General features: G+C 44.6%; 1 protein-coding gene across 14 annotated transcripts in view; it reads left to right on the top strand.

The window, feature by feature from the left end:
* BIN1 (bridging integrator 1) overlaps positions 1–22,697 on the top strand; it is a 92,379-nt gene that overhangs the window by 50,833 nt on the left and 18,849 nt on the right. For 5 of the 14 annotated variants that reach the window (XM_072932033.1, XM_030277246.4, XM_072932036.1 and 2 more), the window contains exons 7-12: positions 2,564–2,656; positions 7,871–7,956; positions 9,276–9,351; positions 11,386–11,468; positions 14,186–14,230; positions 18,852–19,002. In XM_072932033.1, coding sequence (XP_072788134.1) covers positions 2,564–2,656; positions 7,871–7,956; positions 9,276–9,351; positions 11,386–11,468; positions 14,186–14,230; positions 18,852–19,002 — 534 coding nt within the window. The remainder of the gene's footprint in view (positions 1–2,563; positions 2,657–7,870; positions 7,957–9,275; positions 9,352–11,385; positions 11,469–14,185; positions 14,231–18,851; positions 19,003–22,697) is intronic. The other 9 variants (XM_030277248.4, XM_030277253.4, XM_030277258.4 and 6 more) reach the window with 3 other exon arrangements.

Here is a 22,697-nt window from a genome sequence, read left to right as displayed (position 1 = left end):
CTGTATCTCTTAATTGTGTTTTCATAGAATTCATTCATATTGGAAAGAACCTTTAAGATCATTGAGGTGTTGTGAACTGGTGAGGTTTTGCTAGGTATTTCCTGCTCATTTGTTTAGTTTTACTGGAAGGCAGGATGAGCTCTGTTGGGTTGGTTCAGACCCACCATCATCAGTCTGCATGTCTTGGTGGCCACATGCTTGGGCATGGGTTTCATTACATGAACAGGACAGTAACCTCTGGCAGAAAAGCCTGTGTGCCCCTTGGGGAAGCAAAATCTTGCAGTGCTTCAGAAAAATGTTACAGTTTGTCTGCTTCTTCGGGACCCTGTCCCCACCCTAGAGCAGTGGTAAGAATGTTGTTTTGTTTTGACCAACTTGACGTTGGTTGTGTTTGTGAAGACCTCTGATATCCTAGGATAGAGACCCTTAGGAGTGTGAATTACAAGTATACAGATGGAAATGCACTCTATGCACACTTGATTAATGTATTCTATTATCTGTTGATTGCAATTACTGGATCATAAATATAACTGAAAGCGTAAAAATAGGAGTTTTTTCATGTCAGGTTTCTTTCCTGCCTCTGAATAGCTTGCCCAATATTCAAGTGAAGGATTTTATTTTTAATTATATTTATTTTAATTAAAAATAAAGTTTACATTTTTTAATGCAGCAGAAGAAAGGTAATAGTAATTTTGTCCTAGAGTAGGTGAATGGATGAATACTGTCCCTAAAATGAGTTATGAATTCCTCTTGTTCCCTAAGTGTTTTTGAACCCATATGCTTCCCTTCACAGGACTCTTGACACTACAGAATAGTCCAGGGCTGGGGAGACATCTTTTATTCTCTTCATGGTAAATTGAGACTCTTCAGGGTAGAAGAAGTACAGGAAAGAAAGACTCTGGATATGTATCTTTTAACCAGGCTGACAAGAGTTGTAATCCTTTGCTTAGGGTTATTTCTGGTAGGGGGGAATATGAGCTATGTAAGAGATGCTGGTGTTTTTCCTGCATAGAAAAAAATGAAGATGCATTTCTACCCCAAGTGAAAGATGTGTGTTTAGTGACCACATACTTCTATTGTTAAGCTACAAGTCATCAGTCATCTACAGTGCACTGTGTGCACTGTGATTAACCTTGACAGACAAAAGGGGAGAGAGATTGATGGGCCACGTGTCATTGCATCATTTATGTGGCAAAGCAAGTCTTGATTCTATGCAATGCATGAGGCCCAGCTGGTTGTGCCTTCAGTTCAAAGCAATAATTCATTGTGTTTGGGGCAGGAGCAGAATTTCCCTGGGGCATGTTATTTTATTGGTGCATGCCAGTGGGATCTTTGCTGCAGTGGAAATGGTTTTTGTAGGAATTTATGCAGGTTGGTACCTGATGCTCTGCAGCAGAGGTTGGCTGCCTTTATCACTGCTGCACTCACTGTTGCCCCAAATGTTCAGCTAAGATCATACAACAAGTATGGAAAAAAAATGTAGTTTGAAGGGTGAAATATTGAAAGTTAGGAGTTGGTGGTCTAGTCATGATTTAGCCTGTGAAAGGGTCTCTCAGTACCTGATCAAACTGTTCTTTTTAGCCAAAGTGTGCACTGGGTCAGATCTTTCCACCCTCTGTAATTTAGGCCATAAGCTCACACACACATGTCTCATATGTGACATTGCACTGTCCTGATCCTGCACAGATGCGAGCAGCAAGTCCCAGGGATGTGTATGGATGGCCTTCCTAAGTGGGCAGTTCTCACTGCCCAGCCTGGCATCTGGCATTTGCAGTCACGCAGCTCTGCAGGGCTGTGGGCAGCAGCCAGGGCTCAGCGTGCACTCAGCTGCTGGAGGTAGTTCACCTCTCTGTTTCTGTGCCTGGAGTTGTGCTCCTTTGACCTTTAAAGTAGGGTTGTTCCAGTGTAAGTTACTTTGGAATGTGATGACAGACCCCTAGGAAAGAGAAATCATGTTTCTGACACAGGATACAAGTGGGAACTGACTCGATTAAGGTTTCATGGTATAGTAACAGAAGAAACAGCAGTGCAAATACTTTTTGGTACTATGTGGTCTCTTTTGTTCTTCTCTAATATATGGATGTTCTTTTCCCACCCAGGACCCCTGCCACTTATTGCTAAACTTACACCCTGCTATTAAAATAAATCACTGAGGACTTTCAGCTGTTGCATGCAAATAATTATGGTGGTTAATTAATCCTGACCTCTCTTTAAGGAGCTCCAACTTCACAGCCATGCCTTGGAGTAGGGTTGTCTGTGTGCTAGGTCACTAACAACTGTATCTGTTGCTCTTACAGCTGCCTGGCTGGTCTGCAGTATCCAGCCCACACGGGAACATTAATTACTGCTAAACTTGGCATGCTTCAAAGGATTCATAACTGATCAGTCCCAGGATGTTTGTTTTTTTCTCTCGCCTTGGTGATACTGGTTTGGCCCAGCCTCTAAATACACTCTCTGTTGTGATTTTAATTTTTTTATCCTAAAAGGTATATGTTTGTGTCTCTCTTGTTCTCTGTTTATTTTTTTCTTTTTTTTTCCCACTCAAACATGCTCCCTCCCCCAGCCTGTTTCGCTGCTTGAGAAAGCTGCGCCTCAGTGGTGTCAAGGGAAGCTACAAGCTCACCTCGTTGCACAAACTAATCTGCTCCGAAATCAGGTGATTGCTGATCTACCTGGCTCTAACCCTGCATGCGCTATTTTGGGCTCTAGATTGTACCATGCAAGTAATCTCTAGGCAACGTTCACTCTAGTCCTCTCTGATAGGTGTGTCCTTGATGCTCCTTAGCCACAGTGGGCACATGGAAGTTGCTGACCAGTGAATGAATCTGTGCATGCCCAATTGATTTCTAGTCAGGTGTGTTAATACTGGACGGTTGTTTTCTCCTCCTGAAATAAATGTGGATAGAGAAAGGCTGTGAAATAATTTGGAGGCAGAGGGTGATGTAGTACACAGTTCCTCCAATTACTTCTTCCATTTTGCTCTAAGAGAAGCAATCCATTTTTATTGTTGCTGTTTCAAAAAAACAAAAAAAGGAAATGCTGAAAAATTGGCCTATGGATTCATGTCATTGAGTAAAGCAAAAAAACCAAACCAAAACAAAACAAAAACCAAACAAAAAACCATTGTGATTTCTGTGGCTGCTGAGTTAGCTTGCAACATTCTCCTGTGATATTCCCAAGTGACCACTGTCCTGGCTGTTGTGGTTTAAAAGAGCCATTTTTAGATACAATTTCAATCTGCACAGGAGAAGAGATGGGCCCAGATCAGGTAATTTGTACCCTCTATGACATATTTGAACAGGCTGAGATCAAGGTGGTGTCATTTGACAGAACATAGGTTATAGCATATTGAGAGACATGAGCAGCTCGGAGGAACTTCAGGGAATAAAAACTTCAATCCTACTTGCATAATGTGTGACTTTCTGATGAAAACTTGATCAGTGTTTCTGTTACACCTTAAGGGATAAGAGGGAGTTTTCAGAAGACAGTCAGTGAGAAGAAAATGCTTTCAATGAACAAGGGATAATAAATCCTTACCCAGACTGGGAAAGCACCAATTACCTGCTCACAAGTTTCTGGTGAGCTCATCTGTTCTCATTCCAATGCTCCTATGTCTTCCCATTCCTTGTCAAGGAATGAATTGCAGTTCAGAAACGCCTCTCACCTTATGAAGGCCCTGGGTTTTTCCCAGTCACTTTATGACTTAAGATCAGGGAAAAGACTCTATTACCACCACATCAGTAAAGTTTGGGGAAAGAACAGCTGTTAGCAGCCCTGCTTAAGATGCAGAGCAAAGGGAGAAAATATGTATTCATTTTTGATTGAAGGGAGAAGGACACATGGCAGGCTGCCAGGGGCTTTTCCTGTGCCTTTGCTGTCCCAGCTGGGAACTACCTGCACAGTTGTGGTTCTTGGCTGGTCTGTTTGACTGGTGTTTTTTTTTCTGGAGGACTAGAAAACAGGTATGGGAAGTTTCTCAAGTCCCAAATAAATACATAAATCTATCAGCTCTTGGGCATTTTTCCTCTCCTCAGACTTGGCCGTGGTGACTGCTATAATAGCAGCATGCACAGACTGCCCAGAAAGGCAGTACCTATGAGTGCCCCCTCATCCACTGCCTGTGGATCTTGGGCAGGATACCAAGAGTCACTCCATAATTTCACTGTACTGGGTCACTTTGCCCTACAGCATGTGCAAGGGGCTGTGTAATCTTTCCACCCACTGTGGTGCGGGGGCGTTAATCTCCCAGTACATGGCATTAATATATTCGGTGACCACAGATATTTTCAAAGCACTCCCTTTTATTCCTCCACTAAGTAATGCTATTGCCAAACCTAATTTTTTGTTTCTATTTGTGTAGGTTTTGTTTCTATTTGTGTAAGTTCTATTTGGGGTTTTTTTCTTTGCTTTTTTCTTTATTTTAATTTTACTTTTGGTTGGAGACTAACAAAACAAAAAAACCCTAACAAAGAACATTAGTTGTATTCTGAACCTGTAGGTTTTCCAGCTTGCCTTCACAAACATTAGTAGGTAGGCAAAAAAAAGTTCCAGTTTTTACATTTGTGTGATTTCCAAGCCTGAAGGTGTTAATGACAGCACTAAATCTCATTAACCTCTTGATAAAACCGGGAGGGCTGATGATGCTGGATTTATTGAGAGGTGTCAGAATGTTAAGCTTAAAAAAAGTCTCCTTTTACCAGCAGCTGTGTTGCTGTTTCCTCTTTCCTGATACTTTTACAGCCTCCATGCAAAAATGGGGTCAGTGAGATCTGGTGTTTCTATGGTAAAGCAAAGTCCTTCTCTCCAGTGTGCAAACTTCTGGCTCTTTAGGCCCTTAGCAGATAAAAACCAAAACAACACAGTGGGGATTTTTTGTGAAGTCTGCTGTGGGAGTTGCTATTGCACACTCCCAGTTAGAAATGTCAGTGACTCTGCTTTTTGAAACAAAGAGGAAAATGGTTTAGAACAGCAAATTCTTGCCTTTTGACTAAGCTCTGCTGACATGTTTAATGCAGACTAAAAAGCAACATCCTTGGTGCTGCAGTGATAACAGAACAATATCTCTGTAGGAAAAAGTCAGCAAGTTGAGTCCTTCTGAGAGGCAGGTCTGGTTGGGACTGGTGGGGCTTGGGCCTGGGGAGAGTCTTCCTGCTCTCTTCCTTATCCCTGCCTCTTGGATATCTAAACTATTTACTGAGCAGTGCCTAATTACCACAGTTCACAACACAGTCTTTGAAGTGAAATGGTCACCAGACTGCCTGAAAGCACCAGGCTGGACATAAGCAGACACTCAGGAGGGCTGGGATGTGTGGTAGTAGCAGAAACAGAGTGAACAAATTGTCCCCTGCCACAACTGAACTGGTTGTGCTTGGCACTCTCAGCTTTGGCTAGGTGGAAGGTCAGGAAAGTATTTGTTGTCCATCTCCTCAAACCTTCCCCGTTTTAGGCAGGGAGAGGAGAGAAAGATTTTCTGAGATCCTATTTCATGGGTGTGGGCATTAAGTCCTTCTGCCTCGGTTTCCCCTCAGAGTGGCAAGGACGACAGCTGAAAGAGAAAATGCTCAGATGTGGAGTGGGCTCTGCCCTGGAACTTGTCTCTGCCTGTCCCCACCTCACTCTCTGAGCTGCCTTTTTCTCTAGAAGGGCTTGTGACCAGGCTGATGTCTGGCTTTGGCTCTGGCTGGAAGCAGTCAGGGCTATCAAGTGCCAGAATTCTGCCTTGCAAGCAACATAAATCCCACTGGTGAGAAGATCCCTGGACAGACTAAGGACTGAAGAATATTTCAATGCTCTACCTGGGGATGAGAGCACTAGCTGAGCCACAGGCCCTGCTGGATGCATCCCTGATTCCTACAACTACTTTAGAGTGAACGTTGCCTGTTACTGGCTTTGCCTTTGGATGTCACAATATTCATGCACTGCTTTCTAGGTTCTTTGACCTTATAAACAAGTAAATGAGAGAGGGAAAAAATGTTAATGATATTCAGCACATCTGGAAAACTAACAGCATTCAATGATGTGTCATCTCCCAGCTTTCACATTTCCTGGGTTGTTTCTGGTTCCAGTATAGTTTGGAAGTTAGAATAAGTAAAGCCAAAGGGTGGACTTATTGTTGTTTGTTTTTGGTGGGTTTTGTTTTTTTTTTTTTGTTTTTTTTTTTAATTCCCTTTAAAATGGTTGCATTAGAAACACTCATTCATAAAGGTGTTTTAAGGCAGAATGAGTCTTTATGATCGTTGTCTTTCATTCAGCATAAACTGTGTGTCTGTTTAAAAGACTTTTTTTCTGTTTTGTGCAAACCCTCTTGAAATGTTGAGTTTTTCAGTGAGTGTAGCAGCGAAACAGGGGTTTCTGGGTGGAAGCATCATGACCCCTTCTCCCCTTGCCTGTTCCTCACCAGGTCTTAATTTCTGAATACCTCCCAGATGTGTCTTTTTACAGAGGAATCTTTTTCCCCTGGTCTTGAGTACAGAGCCTTAGCCTTGCCTCTGGCAGCAATGAGCATCCCTTTGACAGGTGAAGCTAGCTGGAAAGTAGGAGCTCCTGCTGTGATTTGCTCTTGAGTCAGGAGAGAAATGGAGAGTGAAAGGATGCTACCCTATATAATGGAGAGTGATTCCAGGATTCAGAACTGCAAAATATTTTTAAGCCCTTTCTCCCATCATTCCTGTCACTATATAACCGTCACTAGGGAGCAATAAGCTGGATTTCTTTAAGATGACACAAAGAAGATAAAATTAGATTTCATAGAAGGTGTAGGAATATGACTGCAGGCTGGTAGGGAGATTCAGCATCCATAGTTTGTGGTCTCTTTACAGAGGCCTGTGTTGTGAAATTCCTGCTGTTGTTACAATACAGACACTTGTGCTGACTTTCCAAATTGCTCATGCAGGTTTTTTTTCCATTGTACATCCCACTGCATGGCAGAATACTGTGCTGCTGTAGATTACAGTATAGAAACATTTTAATTACAAAACTTTAAGTCAGGGCACTGAAAAGAAAGAGGAGGTGACCTAGGGCATGTCCTTGTTGGGCATGTGCTTGTTGCTGGTTTCTGCTGTCAGCAACAGAAACCAGGAGCATCCTTTTTATCACTGAAACCTGACAGAATTGACCATCAGTGTTGGGATCTCTCAGTGTCTAGGTCCAATGAACAGATCAAATTTAAACTCTCATCTGGGAGAAAGAGATCTGTTCTGGAGTTGAGGCTGACAGCCAGCCAGGAATTGTGCTTGTGTGAGACCACAGAAACCAAGACGTGCTGCAGAAGCCCTGCAGCCTGGCCTCCCTCTGTCACAGCTCATGCTTTGCATACCCTTCCTTGCTTCTCCAGAAAGCTTTGTGGGAGGGCTGTAACAGCCAAGGATGCAGATCTCCTCTCTTCCTCATAGGAAATGGGCCTTTGGCATGACCTTACCTCAGCAGAAAGTCCCCAAGTGGGAGGATTCTTCTCTAGTGCCATCTGGGATGGATTGGAACTCTTTCTGAGATCTGTCAAGGGACAGAGGCCCCTATTACCTTCATCTGTATCCAAGTTGGAGGCTGAACTGCTTGACCAACTCCATTCAGTTTTTGAAGTCAGGGAAATTTAAAGAACTTGAAACACATTAGTGGTTGTTTGAATTACTTGCTGAGTGTGTAAATGGGGAAATCCATTGAGAGAACCTGAGAGGAGCACATTCAACCTAAAGGGTCACCTATGGTGCAACCCTGGTTCCTAGGAGACTCATTTGGGATGAGTCTGGCATGGGTTACTCCATGCCAGAATTTTGCCTGGTCTCCCAAAGAAGTGAAAAGAGTCACAGTTGTTCCAGCCCTGCAGGGTACTTGTCTGTGCTGGAGCTGACAATCTCCCTTCTCTGTTGCTAAGGCTGAAGAGGAGTTAGTAAAGGCTCAGAAGGTATTTGAAGAGATGAACGTTGATCTGCAGGAGGAACTGCCTTCACTATGGAATAGGTGAGTGCTGGAAGTTTTCCCAAGGGCTGGTTGGAAGGAAGTGAATATCCAAGCTCTTGGATCACAATTCATCTTAGTTATCTTGGTTTAGACTGGGTGTCTGCTCTTTTTTTTTTTTCTGGATCATGTCTGTCTGCCCTAGGATTCCCCCAGTCACAGGTTCACGCTTGTGCATTACCTAATGGTTTTCCTGAGCAACAAGATTTTACCATAAAGAGAAACTGTATTTCTCTGCTTTGTCTGCTTAATCCCTTTGCCCTACCAACTCTGCTCAACTTTCTTGAAAGACTTGAGAGACCCTGGGTTTACCATACCAGATATTGTGGTGATGAAAAGGGAGGTGAAACAAAGATCAATATTTAGCTTGGGGGATGAACTGTAGGGCAGCAGAAGCTGATTTATGGGGACAGCACAGTGGAAAACTGGCAAAGTCTTCTTAGCAGTGTCCCGGATTCTTATTTTTAAATGCAGTGGTCATGTCCAGGTTGACAGTAGGGGTTGATTGAGAAATCGGGCAGCAGCGGGGTGGGAAAGCAAAGTGCTGATGTCTGCCTTCACTCCCCTTTCCACCAGCCTGAGTCAGAACTCCTTGCTCACAGCAGCCTGCAGGCCTGGCTGGGAAGGAGCTGGGAGGGACAGAGCCATCTGGGGCTTCCCTGTGCAGAGCCCTGATGCTGCTGGCCTTGGACAGCCTGTCCCTCCTGCAGTTGCCCCTTTGGCTTGGTGCTGGTAGAGCACTCTCTGTTGGCAGCTGGCAGCCTGGTGACAGGTAGCTCTTGGCATTTTGAAGTGCCACAGGTTTTTCACAGGCTCCAGCTTTCCAGCTGATCCTTCTGCTTCCCTGTTGCTCTCTGTACTATCCTTTGCTTTCTTACTCTTTCTGCCCATGAAGCAAACAGTTCATGCTTGTTTTTGATTCCCTGGTGGTAAGGGACTTCTGGATTAATTAATATCTGTCCCCCTGCTAATTCTCCCAGCACTGTCTGCATCACAGCCTCTATCCTTTTTTTTTTCCATCTGCTGCTTCCCCCCACCCCCCTTTTGTATTTTTTCCTCCCCACCCTATACCTCCCTCTCCCTCCCTTTACCCAGCATAAATTCAGATCCTGTCCTACTCAGTCTCTTCTTTTCCCTGGACTTGTCTGGCTTTGCTCATTGTTCCATTTCCTTGTCACCCTCTCTTCTCACATGTACCATATCTGACAGAGTTGAGTTTGCATGGGAATGGTGGATGGGAGGTAGCAGAAAGGTCAGGATTGAATGATTTTGAGAGAGCATTGCGTCCATTAAGTTTTTCTGTCTTGTTTTTCATTTGGCAGTCGTGTTGGTTTCTACGTCAACACATTCCAGAGTATAGCTGGCCTAGAAGAGAACTTCCATAAAGAAATGAGCAAGGTAAGGCAACCAACAGCTTATCCTACTTACTGTCTCTTCACTGTTAATAAAAGAAAAACAAACCCCAAGATCCAGCAAATGAACAAAACCAAAGAAAAACCAGACAAATAAAAAAACCAAGTGAAAAACCCCCAAAACCACAAGCTAAAAAAACAACTGTATAAAATGTCTCTATGCTGAAGCATAATACAAACCCTTAGCTTTTTTCTGAGCCACCTGGGACAAAGGCAGTCTGAAATAGTAATGTAAAGGGATGGAGCACAGGGGAGAGACCACTGGGCTATGGGCAGCAGTGGGGAGTTCATGTCACTTGACAGCACTCATTTCCAGATCCACAGAGGAAAGTGAAGCCGCTCTTGGACCTATCTCTTGCTGCCATTTTCAGTTTATCTACATTGGGAATCTGTAACCTATAACCTGGTCAGGCTAAGCATGTTCTCCTCCCCCTCTGCTGCCTGGCAGCTGGTTGCTGTGTACCTTCATTGTACCCAGGTGTGGGGTTAAAACCAGCAGGGAGTCTGCAAGTCGACTGAAGACTGAGGCATGCCTCACTCCAGTCTCTCAAAAAGGCTCTCCCCCACAGTACCTCTTTGCTTTGGCTTCTCTCCTGCCCTGTGACCCAAAATAAGGCATTTAAGTACTTAGTGTGAGCCTTGTATGGGCTACCAGTGTGCCTTGAGTTGGGAATCACACCAGAAAGCAGTGTTGGCAAGCCAGATCCTGGTGCTGTGTGGCAGCCCCCACAGGAGACGTCAGCACCAGTCTGTGGGAAAGTCCCCCATTGCCACTGTCATTTACAAATATGATCTTGTTCTTTCAGTTAAGAGCTAGAGAAATCCTGAATTCCTTAGGTCTGTATACCGCTTGAAAATGTAAATGTTGCACTAATCTTGAGGCGGGACTAAGAGCCCAGCTGGAAAACCCTTATATTCCCTCTGCTCCCTAATGTCATCCTGACAACAAAACAGCCACTAAGCAACAGGAAACATTATAGTCCTTCAACTCCCAGCAGTCAGGGGCCCTCTGCCTTGGTGTAACACATCAATTTTGAGCCCTGCTGATATTTTATGGGGCCTTTTCCAGTTAATGGCTTGCTCTTCTCCACTGAGGGATGAACTAAGTGTTAAGAATAGGAGGATTGTTATAATTACTAGTTTGTTGCTGCTAACTTACATTCAACAAAACATGGGAAAGATGCTTGTTAGACAGGAATTCTCTTCTTGTATGATTTTTCTTGTCAGGATATTTTCTTTCTTGAGAAATTTTGTATGAGGGCAGGGCTTTTCCTTTGTTCCATAAGAACCATCTGTTTCTTATTACTGCTACAGTATCCAATTAATTGCTGGTGTTGCCTGCACGATGCCTCCTACCTTGATTTCATGGGATCCCTCCTCCTAGCAGCGATAAATCCGGCGTCTTGTCTTGTTCATGGATTGGCAGTTTCAGAGGAGGAGTGTCTGGAGTGGCTGTTGCAGCCTTCAGTGCCAGGGGGAGTTTAACCCCTAATATTGCATTTCTGCAAAGACATCCAGTCCTGCCCAAGCCTAGATGGCCCAGGCAGCTGGTGAAGTTAAGGGTTGTTCACCTGAAGCCTTTGGCTCCACAGTGGAAATGGCAATGTCCCAAGCTTTGGTGAGCAGGCCTGAGAAACAGCTTTTGGCTACAAATCCTGAGTGAAGCTCCAGCTGAAGCACACAGATCATAGGTAAACCATCAGCCTGCTTCTGCAATGGTACCTGGCAGCATGCTGGTGGGCCCAGGTGATAGGGAAGCAAAGAGGATGATCTGTAAGGGAGACAGAGCATTCCTAGAAATGCCAGCAGCTCTTTGACAGCTCAAGTGCTGTAGCACTGCATAGCCCACAGAGAAGTGGAAACAGATTTAGAGTTGTCCTCTCTTGGGATGGCTGAGGAACTATGCATGTCCTGCCACTAGCTTGTGTTTGGTCAGTCTGTGCAAGCCAGCCCAGGCTCTCTTCTGGCATCCAAGCTTCTTTCTCATTCTTTTTCTGTCTTTTGTTTTTGTATTTTGCAGTTGAACCAAAATCTTCATGATGTCCTGCTGGGTCTAGACAAGCAGTACTCAGGCAATGCCTTCCCTGTTAAAGCACAGCCCAGGTCAGTAACTGTGGGTAGTGTCTTTCCCTCAGCAGGGGAGGTGGGACAGGGATATCTCTACCTACCCAAGGGGTGTTGAAACCTCCAAGCTATCAGTTGCAAGTGATTTGCCCACCTGCCAGTGCCTTCCTGAGACTTCCTAGAGCCATGCACGAGATTACACTTGGCACTGCATGATGTAATTCAATACCTCTTACCTTTCTAGGATAGCGTCTGGAGGCCTAAACATTCACTAGGTCCTGATATTTAGGCAACTGACTCTCAGCTCTGCTTTTAAAATCTAATTCCAGCTACTGAGCTGCCCTTCTTTCTGGGTCCAGTTGCCCAGCACCTGTCCTGTTCTCTCCTTCAAAAGCTCCCACCATGTACCTGCATTTTTGTCAGCTTGAGCACCAAGAGCCCAATTCCCCAGCCCCTTCTTTGGCCCTCCAAACTTGGAATCACTACTTTGCCAAAGCCCATCCTGTTTACCCAGCTGCAGTGAGTTTTTCCTTCCTGTGTGTTGTGGAAGTAGCTGCAGCATCACTAATACAAGGCCTCCTGAACTCAGAGCACTTCCAATCCATGTGTGTGCAAGGAATGAGTGTCCTCTGGGCCTTCAGTTTTCTTTCCTCAGCTGAGTCCTGTCCTGTATGTGTAAGTGCAAGTCTGCACATTCCCTAGCACTGAGAAGGGAGGGAGGGGTTGGGCTCTGGATTAGGCTGACTGGCTCCCATCCAAGTGCACGAGTGATGAAATAGTGTTGGGCTCTGGCTTCCAGCTGCTGCTAATCCCACGTGCTGGGTGAGCAGGAGCACAGCCCAGGTCCTCAACTACTGTGTTGATGGAGGGATGTGGTGAAGTCAGCATGAAGTAAGGGCAAGTTGTGGTCTGAGTGCATTGGTTTAGAAGGAGTAGATCAGCTGTTAAGACCTCTGTGCTCCCATGTGTCTCCTCCCAGTTTAACCTGTTGCAGTCATGCATACATGACTTGCATGTCTTCTCCCAGCAATTCTTCCAGTGTGGTGTTTGCCAGCTCTAAAGATAGAGGAGGTTTGAGTTGAATTTTAGCCCCTGAGTTCTGGATTGCTGACAGCAGATTTGAGTGGTGCTAGTTGGAATGCTACTTATGAAATTAAATGTCTTCTTCCCAAGTTACCATGTGGTGTCTGTTGGTATCACAACCCAGCCAGACTGAAGCCTTGTGAGGAGGTCGTGGTGCTCATCCTCTTGCTGCCATGGGCTGTGTTGCCTCTGTTAGCAGCATCCTTCAGGGTCCTTGGAGGAGGATGAGGTAACAGGACAGATGAAGGCTGTAGCTATTTCTTTGCCCAGCTTCTTTTTCCTCCTTTCTCTGTTCCTTGGGAAACTGATTGTAGGCAGTAGTGGCAACCTGGCCCAGAGATGTTCTTGCTGTTGTGGCAGAAAGTTTCTGGCCTTAAAGAGCTCTCAAGGAACAAATCACCTGTTTTTACAATTCCCCCCTGCCCCCAACCCCAACCTGCTAGCTTCCTGTGGGGCTGTAATGATTGTCTCAGCTGCAGTTCTGTGCCCTTTGGCTGGCCAGGAGACGACGTGGCCCTAAAACCCAAAGCTGAGTGCATGCACAGGGGTCCCTGTGTGGGTAGCAGTCTGAGTGCTGCTGCTTCATCACCTGCATCTCACCTTCATCTCAGCTGAAGTGCCAGACCTGTCCTGGAGTGGATCTCTTCCTCCTGAGCACAGTGGAGCAGGGTGTTGTAGGAGGATGCAGAAAAGACTTGCCAGGGTAGTTCTGCAGTGACCAGGAAATGCTGTGAGGCACTTCTGTGTCTGATGCACATCTGGCCTCTCATTGTGGTGCAGGGCTGGGAAATAGCCCTCACTCATCTGATAGCTTATTGTGGGCTGCAGTAGGAGCAGATGCTTCCCTGACCCTTTTCTATTGGGAAGGGGATTGGAGATTGATACAATGGCAGGAAATGATTGAGGAGGTGTGAGAAGAGAGGCAGTTATCTGTGCACATCATTATGGCATTCATGTGAGGCCCTACAGAAATACTACTGTGGCTGATGTATCTGGAGCTGGCAGTGTAGCACAGTAGCTGGTGTATGTCTGGGAACCTCAGACGAATGTTTGGGATTTGCTTCTGAAAGAGTTTGAATTCTGAGAAGCCTCTGAGTTCAGGGCTCTGATGCATAAAAGACCAAGGAGATCTGTGGATTATCCTGGTATGATTGGGCAAACTGGAAAAAGATGTGGTAGAAAAGCTGCTGAGTTGGTTCCATGTATAAGACTGCACAGACTACATAAGAAAAGAAGAATGGGGAGCTTGTTTATTTTGCACCGATATTCACAGGGGAGAGTGAGGAGCTGTGAAAGGACATTTACAGTACTCTGGTGGTCTGTACAGTTTCTTTATCTTCTTTTCCATTTGCACCCTGGCCCCATATTCCAAGGTGCACGGAAAGTTTTAGTTTGCTTATATATATAGATATATATGTATATCTTTGACAGGTATAAAGAACCTTCTTCTACTTTCTCCAAAGCAGGCCATAGCTTTCTAGTAATGAAGGGAAGTGTGTATGTGTGTACTCGTGTGTGTGTGAGAGAGAGAGAGAGGGAGAAGAGATCCTGTCATCTTAATTGCAGTGAGTTTTGTGGCACCAACTAAATGGGTACTTGGAAGCTTAACTTTTCCTCCCTGGTTTGACTGTGCCATCCTGTAACTGAAATGATTTGCGTGCCATCCTCAACAGAAAGAAAACTAAACTGTTCGCCAGGCTGAGGAAAAAGATGAGCAGGTACCGGTATGGAGAGCAGCATTTCGATACATGTTTCATTTAGCTCCTAAAACTGGAGAGGCTGTTGCTGGACTCTAACAGCCTGGCACGTGTTAACCCTGTGGTGGGAGAGGGGTCCTTTGCATGATATGATGTGTTTGTGGCCTGCTGGGTCCTGCTGAGATCTCTCTGTGTCTGGATAATCCCATTAACTGCTTGTGTGCCTGGTTTGAATCCTTGCTTCTTTTCCTGTCTAAGAAGGCAGTGTGAAAACTCAGGGATTGTCTGTCCAGTTGGTTTTGTGTGATGGAAAATGCAGTGCTGGGTTTTCCATGGGAAATAGAATCAATTTTGGTGTTTAACAGCTTCTAGTTTTGCCTAGTGGGCTTGTCCTTTTGAACAGGTCTGAAATGCTGCATTCTCATCCCCTGCCTAGCCAGGGAGGACCAGTAGGCAGGTCTTTCACACTCAGAAGTCCTGTCCTGTCTACCTGTTTCAACTGAGAGAATGATGAGGTGGAAGAAAGATACTTCCAGCTTTGCTCCTTACTTGCTCTGTTGAGGATTCTCACTATCTTGCTCTGTCCATTTCAAATTTTGTGCAGGATTGGAGGAAAAGGAAGCCTCTTGGCTTGTGTAAAGACTAATGTCGGCATCTGGCCTTCAAAACAGTAATGGCATTGATTAACTGGATTGTTACAATGCCTGGAGTTACCGTAGACCAAGGACTTTGACAAGAACGTGCTCTGGAGCAAAGTGGGAACTGCTGCATAATGGCATGTAAAATGCCTCTGATTTTCGTTTTTCTTACTTTTTGTGTTGGTGCTTCCTCCATGGGACCCTCACAGGGAGAAAAAAAATATTATAATCATCAAGATGGTGTCCTGCCAGCAATAAAAGAAAGTGGGATCCTTTTTTTTTCTGATCTGGTTTCCCACTAACTAGGGCAAGTCATGCAGCCCTTCTCTTTGTGTCTGCTGTGCATACTTTGTAAAGTGGGAATTTGGAGAGTGAAGAGTGGTAATTTCATAAGGAAGCTGATGGGCAAACTTAGACATTTATATCTTCAAGTGCAAGTTGTAAAGCACTATATTGTGTTGTTACTATTCTGAGGTTTTCTACTGTAGGAAAAGGAGGATTCACTGGAGTACTTCTCTGGATGTCTGTCTCTGGTCTTGGTTGGACTGATGTTTTATCTGTACCAGGCAGGAAGTCTAATATTTCCAGTCACTGAGAGTGGATGGATTATACAACAGAGGGAACTAGTAAATCTCCTCCTGATGAGTTCTACTCACAACGGGCTCCTGCTCTGCCTTGGTAAAGTCCAAATTCCCCAGCAGTTAAGGTACCTGAGATGGGCTCTGCTGGGGGCTTCTGCTGTCAGAGCAGCTGCTGGGGTCACAGAGAAATGTGCAATCCCTAGTGCAGAGGAGGAGGATCTGGAACTTGGTCAGTCTTTGATCTGCAGCAAGAATGTACATTTGTGCCACCATATGTTTGAGTATGTAGGTTCTTTTTTCCTTCTTTCTCCCACCCACTCCTTTTAATTTTTTTTTTTTTTTAATTTCTAAATAATTCTCCAGCATGCTCTGGTGGTAAAAAATTAATTACCTTTGGCTAAAAGGCCAAGTGTGAGCCTTAACTGAGATGCCAACCCTTTTTCTTTTTTAACTTGAGAACTTGGCAGGACATGACTGATCTGTTTTTACTATATAGGAAAGTAGGTTTTATTCTCTGTAGGATTGTTACAAATGCAAGGGAAACTTGTCTGCAGATGTTACTCTGCCCTTCCAGAACAAATGAGGCAGCACCATGGATTGTCTGGGAGCTCAGCAGCACTAAAAGTGACTGGGGGATTTTGGCTTTCCCTTCAGCTGTATTAGACTCAGCTCTGTTTGCAGAAGAAAGTTGACACCCCTTTCCTTTCATTGCCTGATATTCCCGGAATTGGCATCACTTCCCATTTGCTCATGGGAAGGAAAAAGAGCAGTGACCTTTGTTGTTTTGGCGTGCTTTTACTGTGGTGCTCAAATCTGGTCAGTAGGTAGAGTCCCTGCACTCTTGCTTTTTCCTGTGTTTTCTGGAGTGAACACTTATCTAGAGACCAGCCTTTGCTCCGTGTGGGCAGCGTGTGCTCTCTGGGGACACGTGAAGGACAGAGGATCCTGGTTACCATCTCACTTGATGCTGGTTGCACTGGCTAAATTTGGCAAAGCTGCAAAGCAACAAGTGCAGGAATGAAGGTGCTGCTCAGGGGCTGAAAAAGGCTCAGCCAAAATTAGCAGTGGCATTTTCCTAGGGGGACTGGCCAACACATCAAACAAGCTGTAAATAGTAGTGACTTAATGAAGGCTTTAGTGTTGGGCCCTCACAGCCCAATGCTTCCTCTCTTCCTACAGGGGCTGACTCACATGGGAGTCTTTTACCAATATATCTCCAAATTAAGGCACTGCCAGGCACTGGAAATAAGTCACTGCAAAACAGTTCCATGGCCTTTAGAAAATAAGCCTGAACTATTTTCTTACTGGGAGAATTGTCCTTTTCAAGTCCCTAGAAGGAAAAGTCAACCCTTGTCTTGGTAGGCCAGCTGATAGGCAGTAGTCCCTGAATTCCCAGTGTGGTCTGGGCATTTGGGAAGTCCTGGCACTCTAGATATAGATCACTGTGTTCCCCATTTTCTCCAAAGTGCTTTCAACTCCAAGGGAGGTAACACGTACTTGTTTTTCCCTCAAATCTGGCATTAGAGGATGTTCTTTGATGTTTTCTGATAGCTCCTGTTTAGATCAGGACTTTACCTTCACCCTCCAAAAATTACTACTTTTAATCTGTAGCACAACTTTGTAAATTTCTTTACAGACTCCAGGTATTGAAGTGATTTCTTGGAACTTCTGAGGAAGGACACTTTTCAATCAGAATTAAGAGCTTCAGGGGTTGGCATACATGTTCTTTAGTCTCTCCTCCTCCTCCCTTTTCCTTCTTCACGTGCCTCTTTCTCCCTTGGTGTGTGTGCCCCTGGTTGAGAGCTGCTGGCAGAGAATGTCATTGGGTTTGTTGCATCATGTTGGTGTGCTGTTGGCATCAGTGTCATCAGAAGTATTCAACCTGCATGTGGACCTGAGAAGAAGTGCTTTGTGGGGACATGTGTCTGTGGGGTGTGGATATGGGGGGAGAAAGTTGGGGGAATGGGTGCGGGCAAAGTGAATGAAGAGGGAATGGGATGGGGAGCTTGAAAGCTGGAATGCTGAGCAGGGTTAGATGCTTGCTTGCGAGAGGAGTTTGTTGAAATGTCTTGCTATCCTTTCTTCCTCTTGCTGTCCCCAACTTGCAAACAAATGTTTAGGAATGAGGCCATCATGCATGTTGGCCGGTGACCACCACAACTCAGGCATCCGAGTGTGAGTGGATGTACATGTCTGAGGCTCTGGGCTCTCTTGGGACAGAGCAAAGTAATAAATTACTTGATCTCCCTGCAGAATCTGCCTTGCTTTAGTGCTGGCTCTATGCCAGGATTTAGTATCTCAAGTTGTAGGAAAGGGTCTGTTTCTTTCAGCTTCTCTCAAGGCCTTGAATTTCACAGGAACTGTGACCTTAAGTGGAGCCAAATATCACTCCCTGTAGATGAGGTTGTACAGCCCTTTTGCAATATGCTGTGATATTATATTTTCATCTCTGTATGGTTTTGCCAAACTGTAATCACTTCTGCTAAAGAATCCTCCAGCAGTGAATTTTCCCTGTTGAAATTTTCTGGTAACCAACTTTTTACTAAATTTCTCATGATTCTGTATTTTGAAGCACAGACTTGACAACCAGCCAGGGCATGCCTGTAGGGAAAGGCATGTGTCTCTTGCCATTCCTTTGAAAAATCTGCCCAAATCTGTCCAAGTTGTGAACCAACAAATGCCATTGGCATATACTTCTTGCATCTTAATTTCCTTAAGAATCCCTCTTGACTGTGTGTCAGAAACAGTCTTGGAATAAAGACCAACTAGGGAGACCTTTCATAATAGAAAAATCTCTATTAATAGGCAGAGCCTCACTGTTCCTTTGCTGTCTGGAATTATCTGTGAAACCTCTGGCTACTTTGCCTCTCTACTAGCTTATTCAGGTCATAAAACAGCAAGGAATAAGATATTCTGTGATTACAGCCTTAGTTCAGGTGTTGTAAATCTATTTGTCATAACCCATGCAGATGTGATTAGACCACCCCATAGAAAAATTCTAATCTGTGGTGTTTAAAACTAAATGAGCAGCACTGAACTCCTTTCCTCATCTGCCCCCCCAGTATTAAAGACTAATTTAATGTCAGGCATTCATATGAAAATCTAGCAAAATTGAGGATGCCTGGTTGTTTTGTTTTCGTTTTTCTGTGTTTGAGGCAAGTATATAAATTCTGTAGGCATTTAGTGAGTAGCCTGCTACAAAGTAATGCTACTGCTGTGTGTTGGACTGCAAGTGACTCAGCAAAGATGCTTCTCTGGAGCTCCAAATGTCTTCATTGCCTATCTGGGCAGTGAAGCAAAGAGATAATGGAGGCCACTGATCTGTGCTGTTTAGCACAGCTCCTCCTAGGCCTTGCTCAGATTTCTATTTTTCTTCCCCTCTCTCTCCCCCTGTCTCCCCCTTTCTCTCTTCACTTCCTTCAGTGACAGCACCCCAGCGAAAGCAAATAAAAGCCCCTCGCCTCCACCAGATGGAACTCCCATCAGCAGCCCTGAGACCAAGACTGTCAACCATGAGCTGGAACCATCCTCTTTGGAAGCACCTGGGGCAAGCATCCCAAAGTCACCATCTCAGGTAGTGTCCCCATGACATTGACCGTGTTTCTGCTGATGGTACAAGCTCTGTGAGTCAAAGACATCCATCAGTTGTTTTTTTAGACCTTATCCTGCTGCTGAGCACACAGAATATCACACGATGGTTGTTCTCTTCCACTGGTTCTTGAGAAAGTTCCTAAAAATGCAAGTTGCTTATTTGCTATCTTTCTATTATAAGAACTGAGTGTCCTTGAATGGTTCCACAGGGCGAAGGCTGGTGATACTTTTTGCTGTCTGATAGAATGGCCAAGAAGATCCAGGGAGGATGGAGTTGTAGCTAGGCGAGGAGGTTTGTTCTTTACATTTGAATTAACCTGTGGAGTTCGGTGGTCCAGTTTCTTCTCAAGAACTTCTGTAGTTGAGAAAGGTTAAAATAAAAAACTTAATATTATAAGAAGAACATCTGTACATTGGATGATGTTTCACTTTAATATCAAGATGCAATATTATGCTAAAAAAAAAAAAGATTATATTTTTATGCTAGGAAGAAATTAGGTGGGTTCCAGGAAGAAGATAGTCCATTGTATGGAGTCTGAACCTTCCATGTGGCCTGCACTAGGCCTTTCCTGGCATAGGAAATATCCAGCAGCATGTTCAAAATAGTAGATACAGCTACTCAGCATATCATCTATGTGTTTTACTTTGGGAAGATAAAACATTTACTTCATCTTCTTGTCCCGGTGTTGCTGAGTGGGAGAACAGCTTAGTAGAGAAAAGCAGTAACTAGGTCAAATTTACATTGTGTTCCAATCCTTGTATCCCAGTAAGCGGGACACTAGGAGAAGTCTTCCAGGAAGGATTAAAGCTAAGAGGGGTTCTGGCCAAACTGGTAAGAAAACCCACTGCCTCTGGAAAGAGATGGGTGCAACCCAGAACTTCCTTGGTGTTCCCATGCATAGCAGTGTGATTCCAAATCCAAGTCTGTGGCGTAGTTTTTCTCCTGTTTCTAGACAGCCTCTCACTATATTGTTCTCTCCACTATTTGATTTTTATGATCATTGAGGGACAGGAAGAGATGTGTGGCAAAATTTCTTTTCCAGCCCTGTGAGATGTGTTGATGTCTGGCAGTGTATTTTCAGAACTTCTCCAGGGGCTCTGAACATCTCAGCAGTGCAGAGCCTAACTGGCTTCACCACCAACCTGGTTAGGACCTGTGGAGTAGGCTGTGTGTATGGGGGAGAGAAGATAGGATATCTAGAATTGCCCTTCTGTTGCAGGTTTTTTTTTCTTTTTTTTTTTCTTTTTTTTTTTTTTCTTTTTTCCTTTTTCCCCCAGAGATTTCCAGAACTTGACTAAAATTTGGAGCGAGAAATCATATAGAGATTTATGAAGCTGTTCACAACAGTCTTCACCCACCCTGCCTGTGGACTCATCTTGCTGAGTTTGGTTTCTTCCCTTTCCTTTAAATAGCACACATAACCCTTGTTTTTGCCAGCCTGCAAATGCTTTCTCCTTCACTTGCTGCCTGCCTGCCCACAGGAATGGGGCCGGAGGCACCCCTTGAGGAACAAGCAGGATACTCCAGCAGAGCCCTGGCATGGATGGGCCACAGGCAAGACTGAAATGAGCTTTGCAGTGACTGCTGCCACCGCCCGGCAGCTCCTTCCCAGTCTGTGTTTAATTCATCCCCCAGGCGTCATGAAGAGAAGAGCTCCACTCCGTATTCGCAGTAGCTGCTAAGAGTTGGAGCTGGCTCCAGAGGCAGGGAAGACAAAGGCAGGAGTTTCACTCTCAGAGCTGAGCCTGGTGTCTGCATGGATAAAATCTAGAAACCAAGTGTGTGTCAGCTTGCCAGGCAGCTGGGAACAGTGTCTGCTCTCTCAACAGTGCCTGATTTTAACACTGAAATCTTCACAGCTGGCATTAATTTTGACCTATGGGTAAGTGATTTGTTCAGTGGTCCTCCAAGGGAGGCTGAGGGGCCTCACCCTCTTTGGGAGGATGGAGCACAAAGCAACAAGCAAGCACAATTCTCTGGTCTCTGTGTCTGAAATACCAGTGCAGAATGTAAGCCAAGGCTGTGGAGAGAAAGACAAGACCAGGAGTGATCAAATAAATGCCAACTAAATTTTGAACTGTTCCCTACACAACCCAAAATAACCTCAAACTCTTCTACTGTCATTAATTTTTAAAAACAGTTTATTTCTGTCTTTTGGAAGAAGTGAATGCACTCAGCTCTCCGCAGAATAATTTGATGATGACACAAGACTTCAGGGGGATCTGGGAAACTTAAAAGGTCAGACTTCTGCTCTCAGTTACACCACTGAAACTCTGTAATGAGACTTTTGAAATCAGTGCAACTGTGTGGAATTTGGGAAGATAAAGCTCTGTGAGATCCAAGTCAGCAGAAGAATTTCAGAGGATTTGTTCTATTCTAGGCAACCAAGTTGTTAGTGCATGATGAATTTATGGATATAAACCAACATCAAGATGCAATCATCTTGTCTTTGAAGTGTGGTTTTAGATTGCTGTTGGAAGTAATACTGGGTAGTTTGGAAGTGGCCATTTCCAAGACTCTGTTGCATTGGAGTGAAGGAAACTGACTCTCCATATTAGAGGAATAAATAGTAGAAGAGTTGTGATATTTTTGACTTGAGAGATAGTAATTGGAGCCTTCCATTTCTGCAGAGGGTGGTTCTGTTCTGAGAACAGCATTTCCCTGAAATTTCTGGCCCCATCTTGCCAGCAACTAGCAGGCAGGAGGTTTTCAGGAAGGGATTGTTCTCGGGGAATATGGACACACCACCTTTTGCAAGCAGTGAAAAGTTGGTTCCTTTCTATTTTTCCTTCAGCTAGCTATTCAGGAGGGGAAAGAGTGTGCTTTCATATGCAATCACTCTCTCTAAAGTAGGTTAATCCAGTAGAAAACTGGGAATGTCCTTAGAAATATGAATAAACGCTGTGTAGAACTCGGTTATGTGCTGGAGGAGCGTGAACACAGGCCTAGGAGTAATGGATTTTCGTGTTTTAGGTCTGGGCTTGACATTGATACACTGGGTGCACATTGCCAAGTCTCTGGGTCCTCCTACCTTGGGTGCAGCAAGAAGATCAAGTAGCTGGAAAACTTCATTGTAAATGGAAGGCATTGTCGTTGCTGAGCATTGCTGTGGTGCTGGGAACTCATATGGCAGCAGCTCCTTAAAGTCTGATTGGATCTAGAAATTATCCTTAAGCCTTGTGCACAGCAAAACATGAAAAGTATGTGGATGGGTAGATCTAGGCAGGGACTACCACAACTTCCATGAGGTTGTGGATGCTGTGTCATACCGAATCTTTAGTATGATGAGGGGTAATAGAATGGTTCGAGTTACAGAGCGAGGTAGTTTTATGCATTCACTGGGATCTCCATTTGGGAAACATGACTTCATTACTGTCAATGGTGAAACTGAGAGCAGAGTTGGGCTCACAGCAGTCATGGCTTCTCAGGAGTATGAGTTGTTCTTGCCTAAAGCCAAGATGCCATCAAGAGCTCCTGCAGAACTTTCTTACAGCACACTGAAAACCAGTGCACCAGGGAGCCAGTACTGGGCAGATCAGTCTGTCCTCATGGCCACCTGTCCATTGTAGGACAAGTGGAGTCTGTTCTCTCACTCCCTTAGGTACGGTAAGTATGGTAGAGGGAGGCAGTGCTGGCCCGTTCTGTTGGATCATGTTCTCAGTAATTGATCTGCTCCC

This window comes from Taeniopygia guttata, chromosome 7, assembly GCF_048771995.1.
Source record: "Taeniopygia guttata chromosome 7, bTaeGut7.mat, whole genome shotgun sequence".
NCBI lineage: Eukaryota > Metazoa > Chordata > Aves > Passeriformes > Estrildidae > Taeniopygia > Taeniopygia guttata.
Note: the sequence above shows the minus strand (reverse complement) of the source record. Positions and strands in the feature narration are given on the sequence as shown.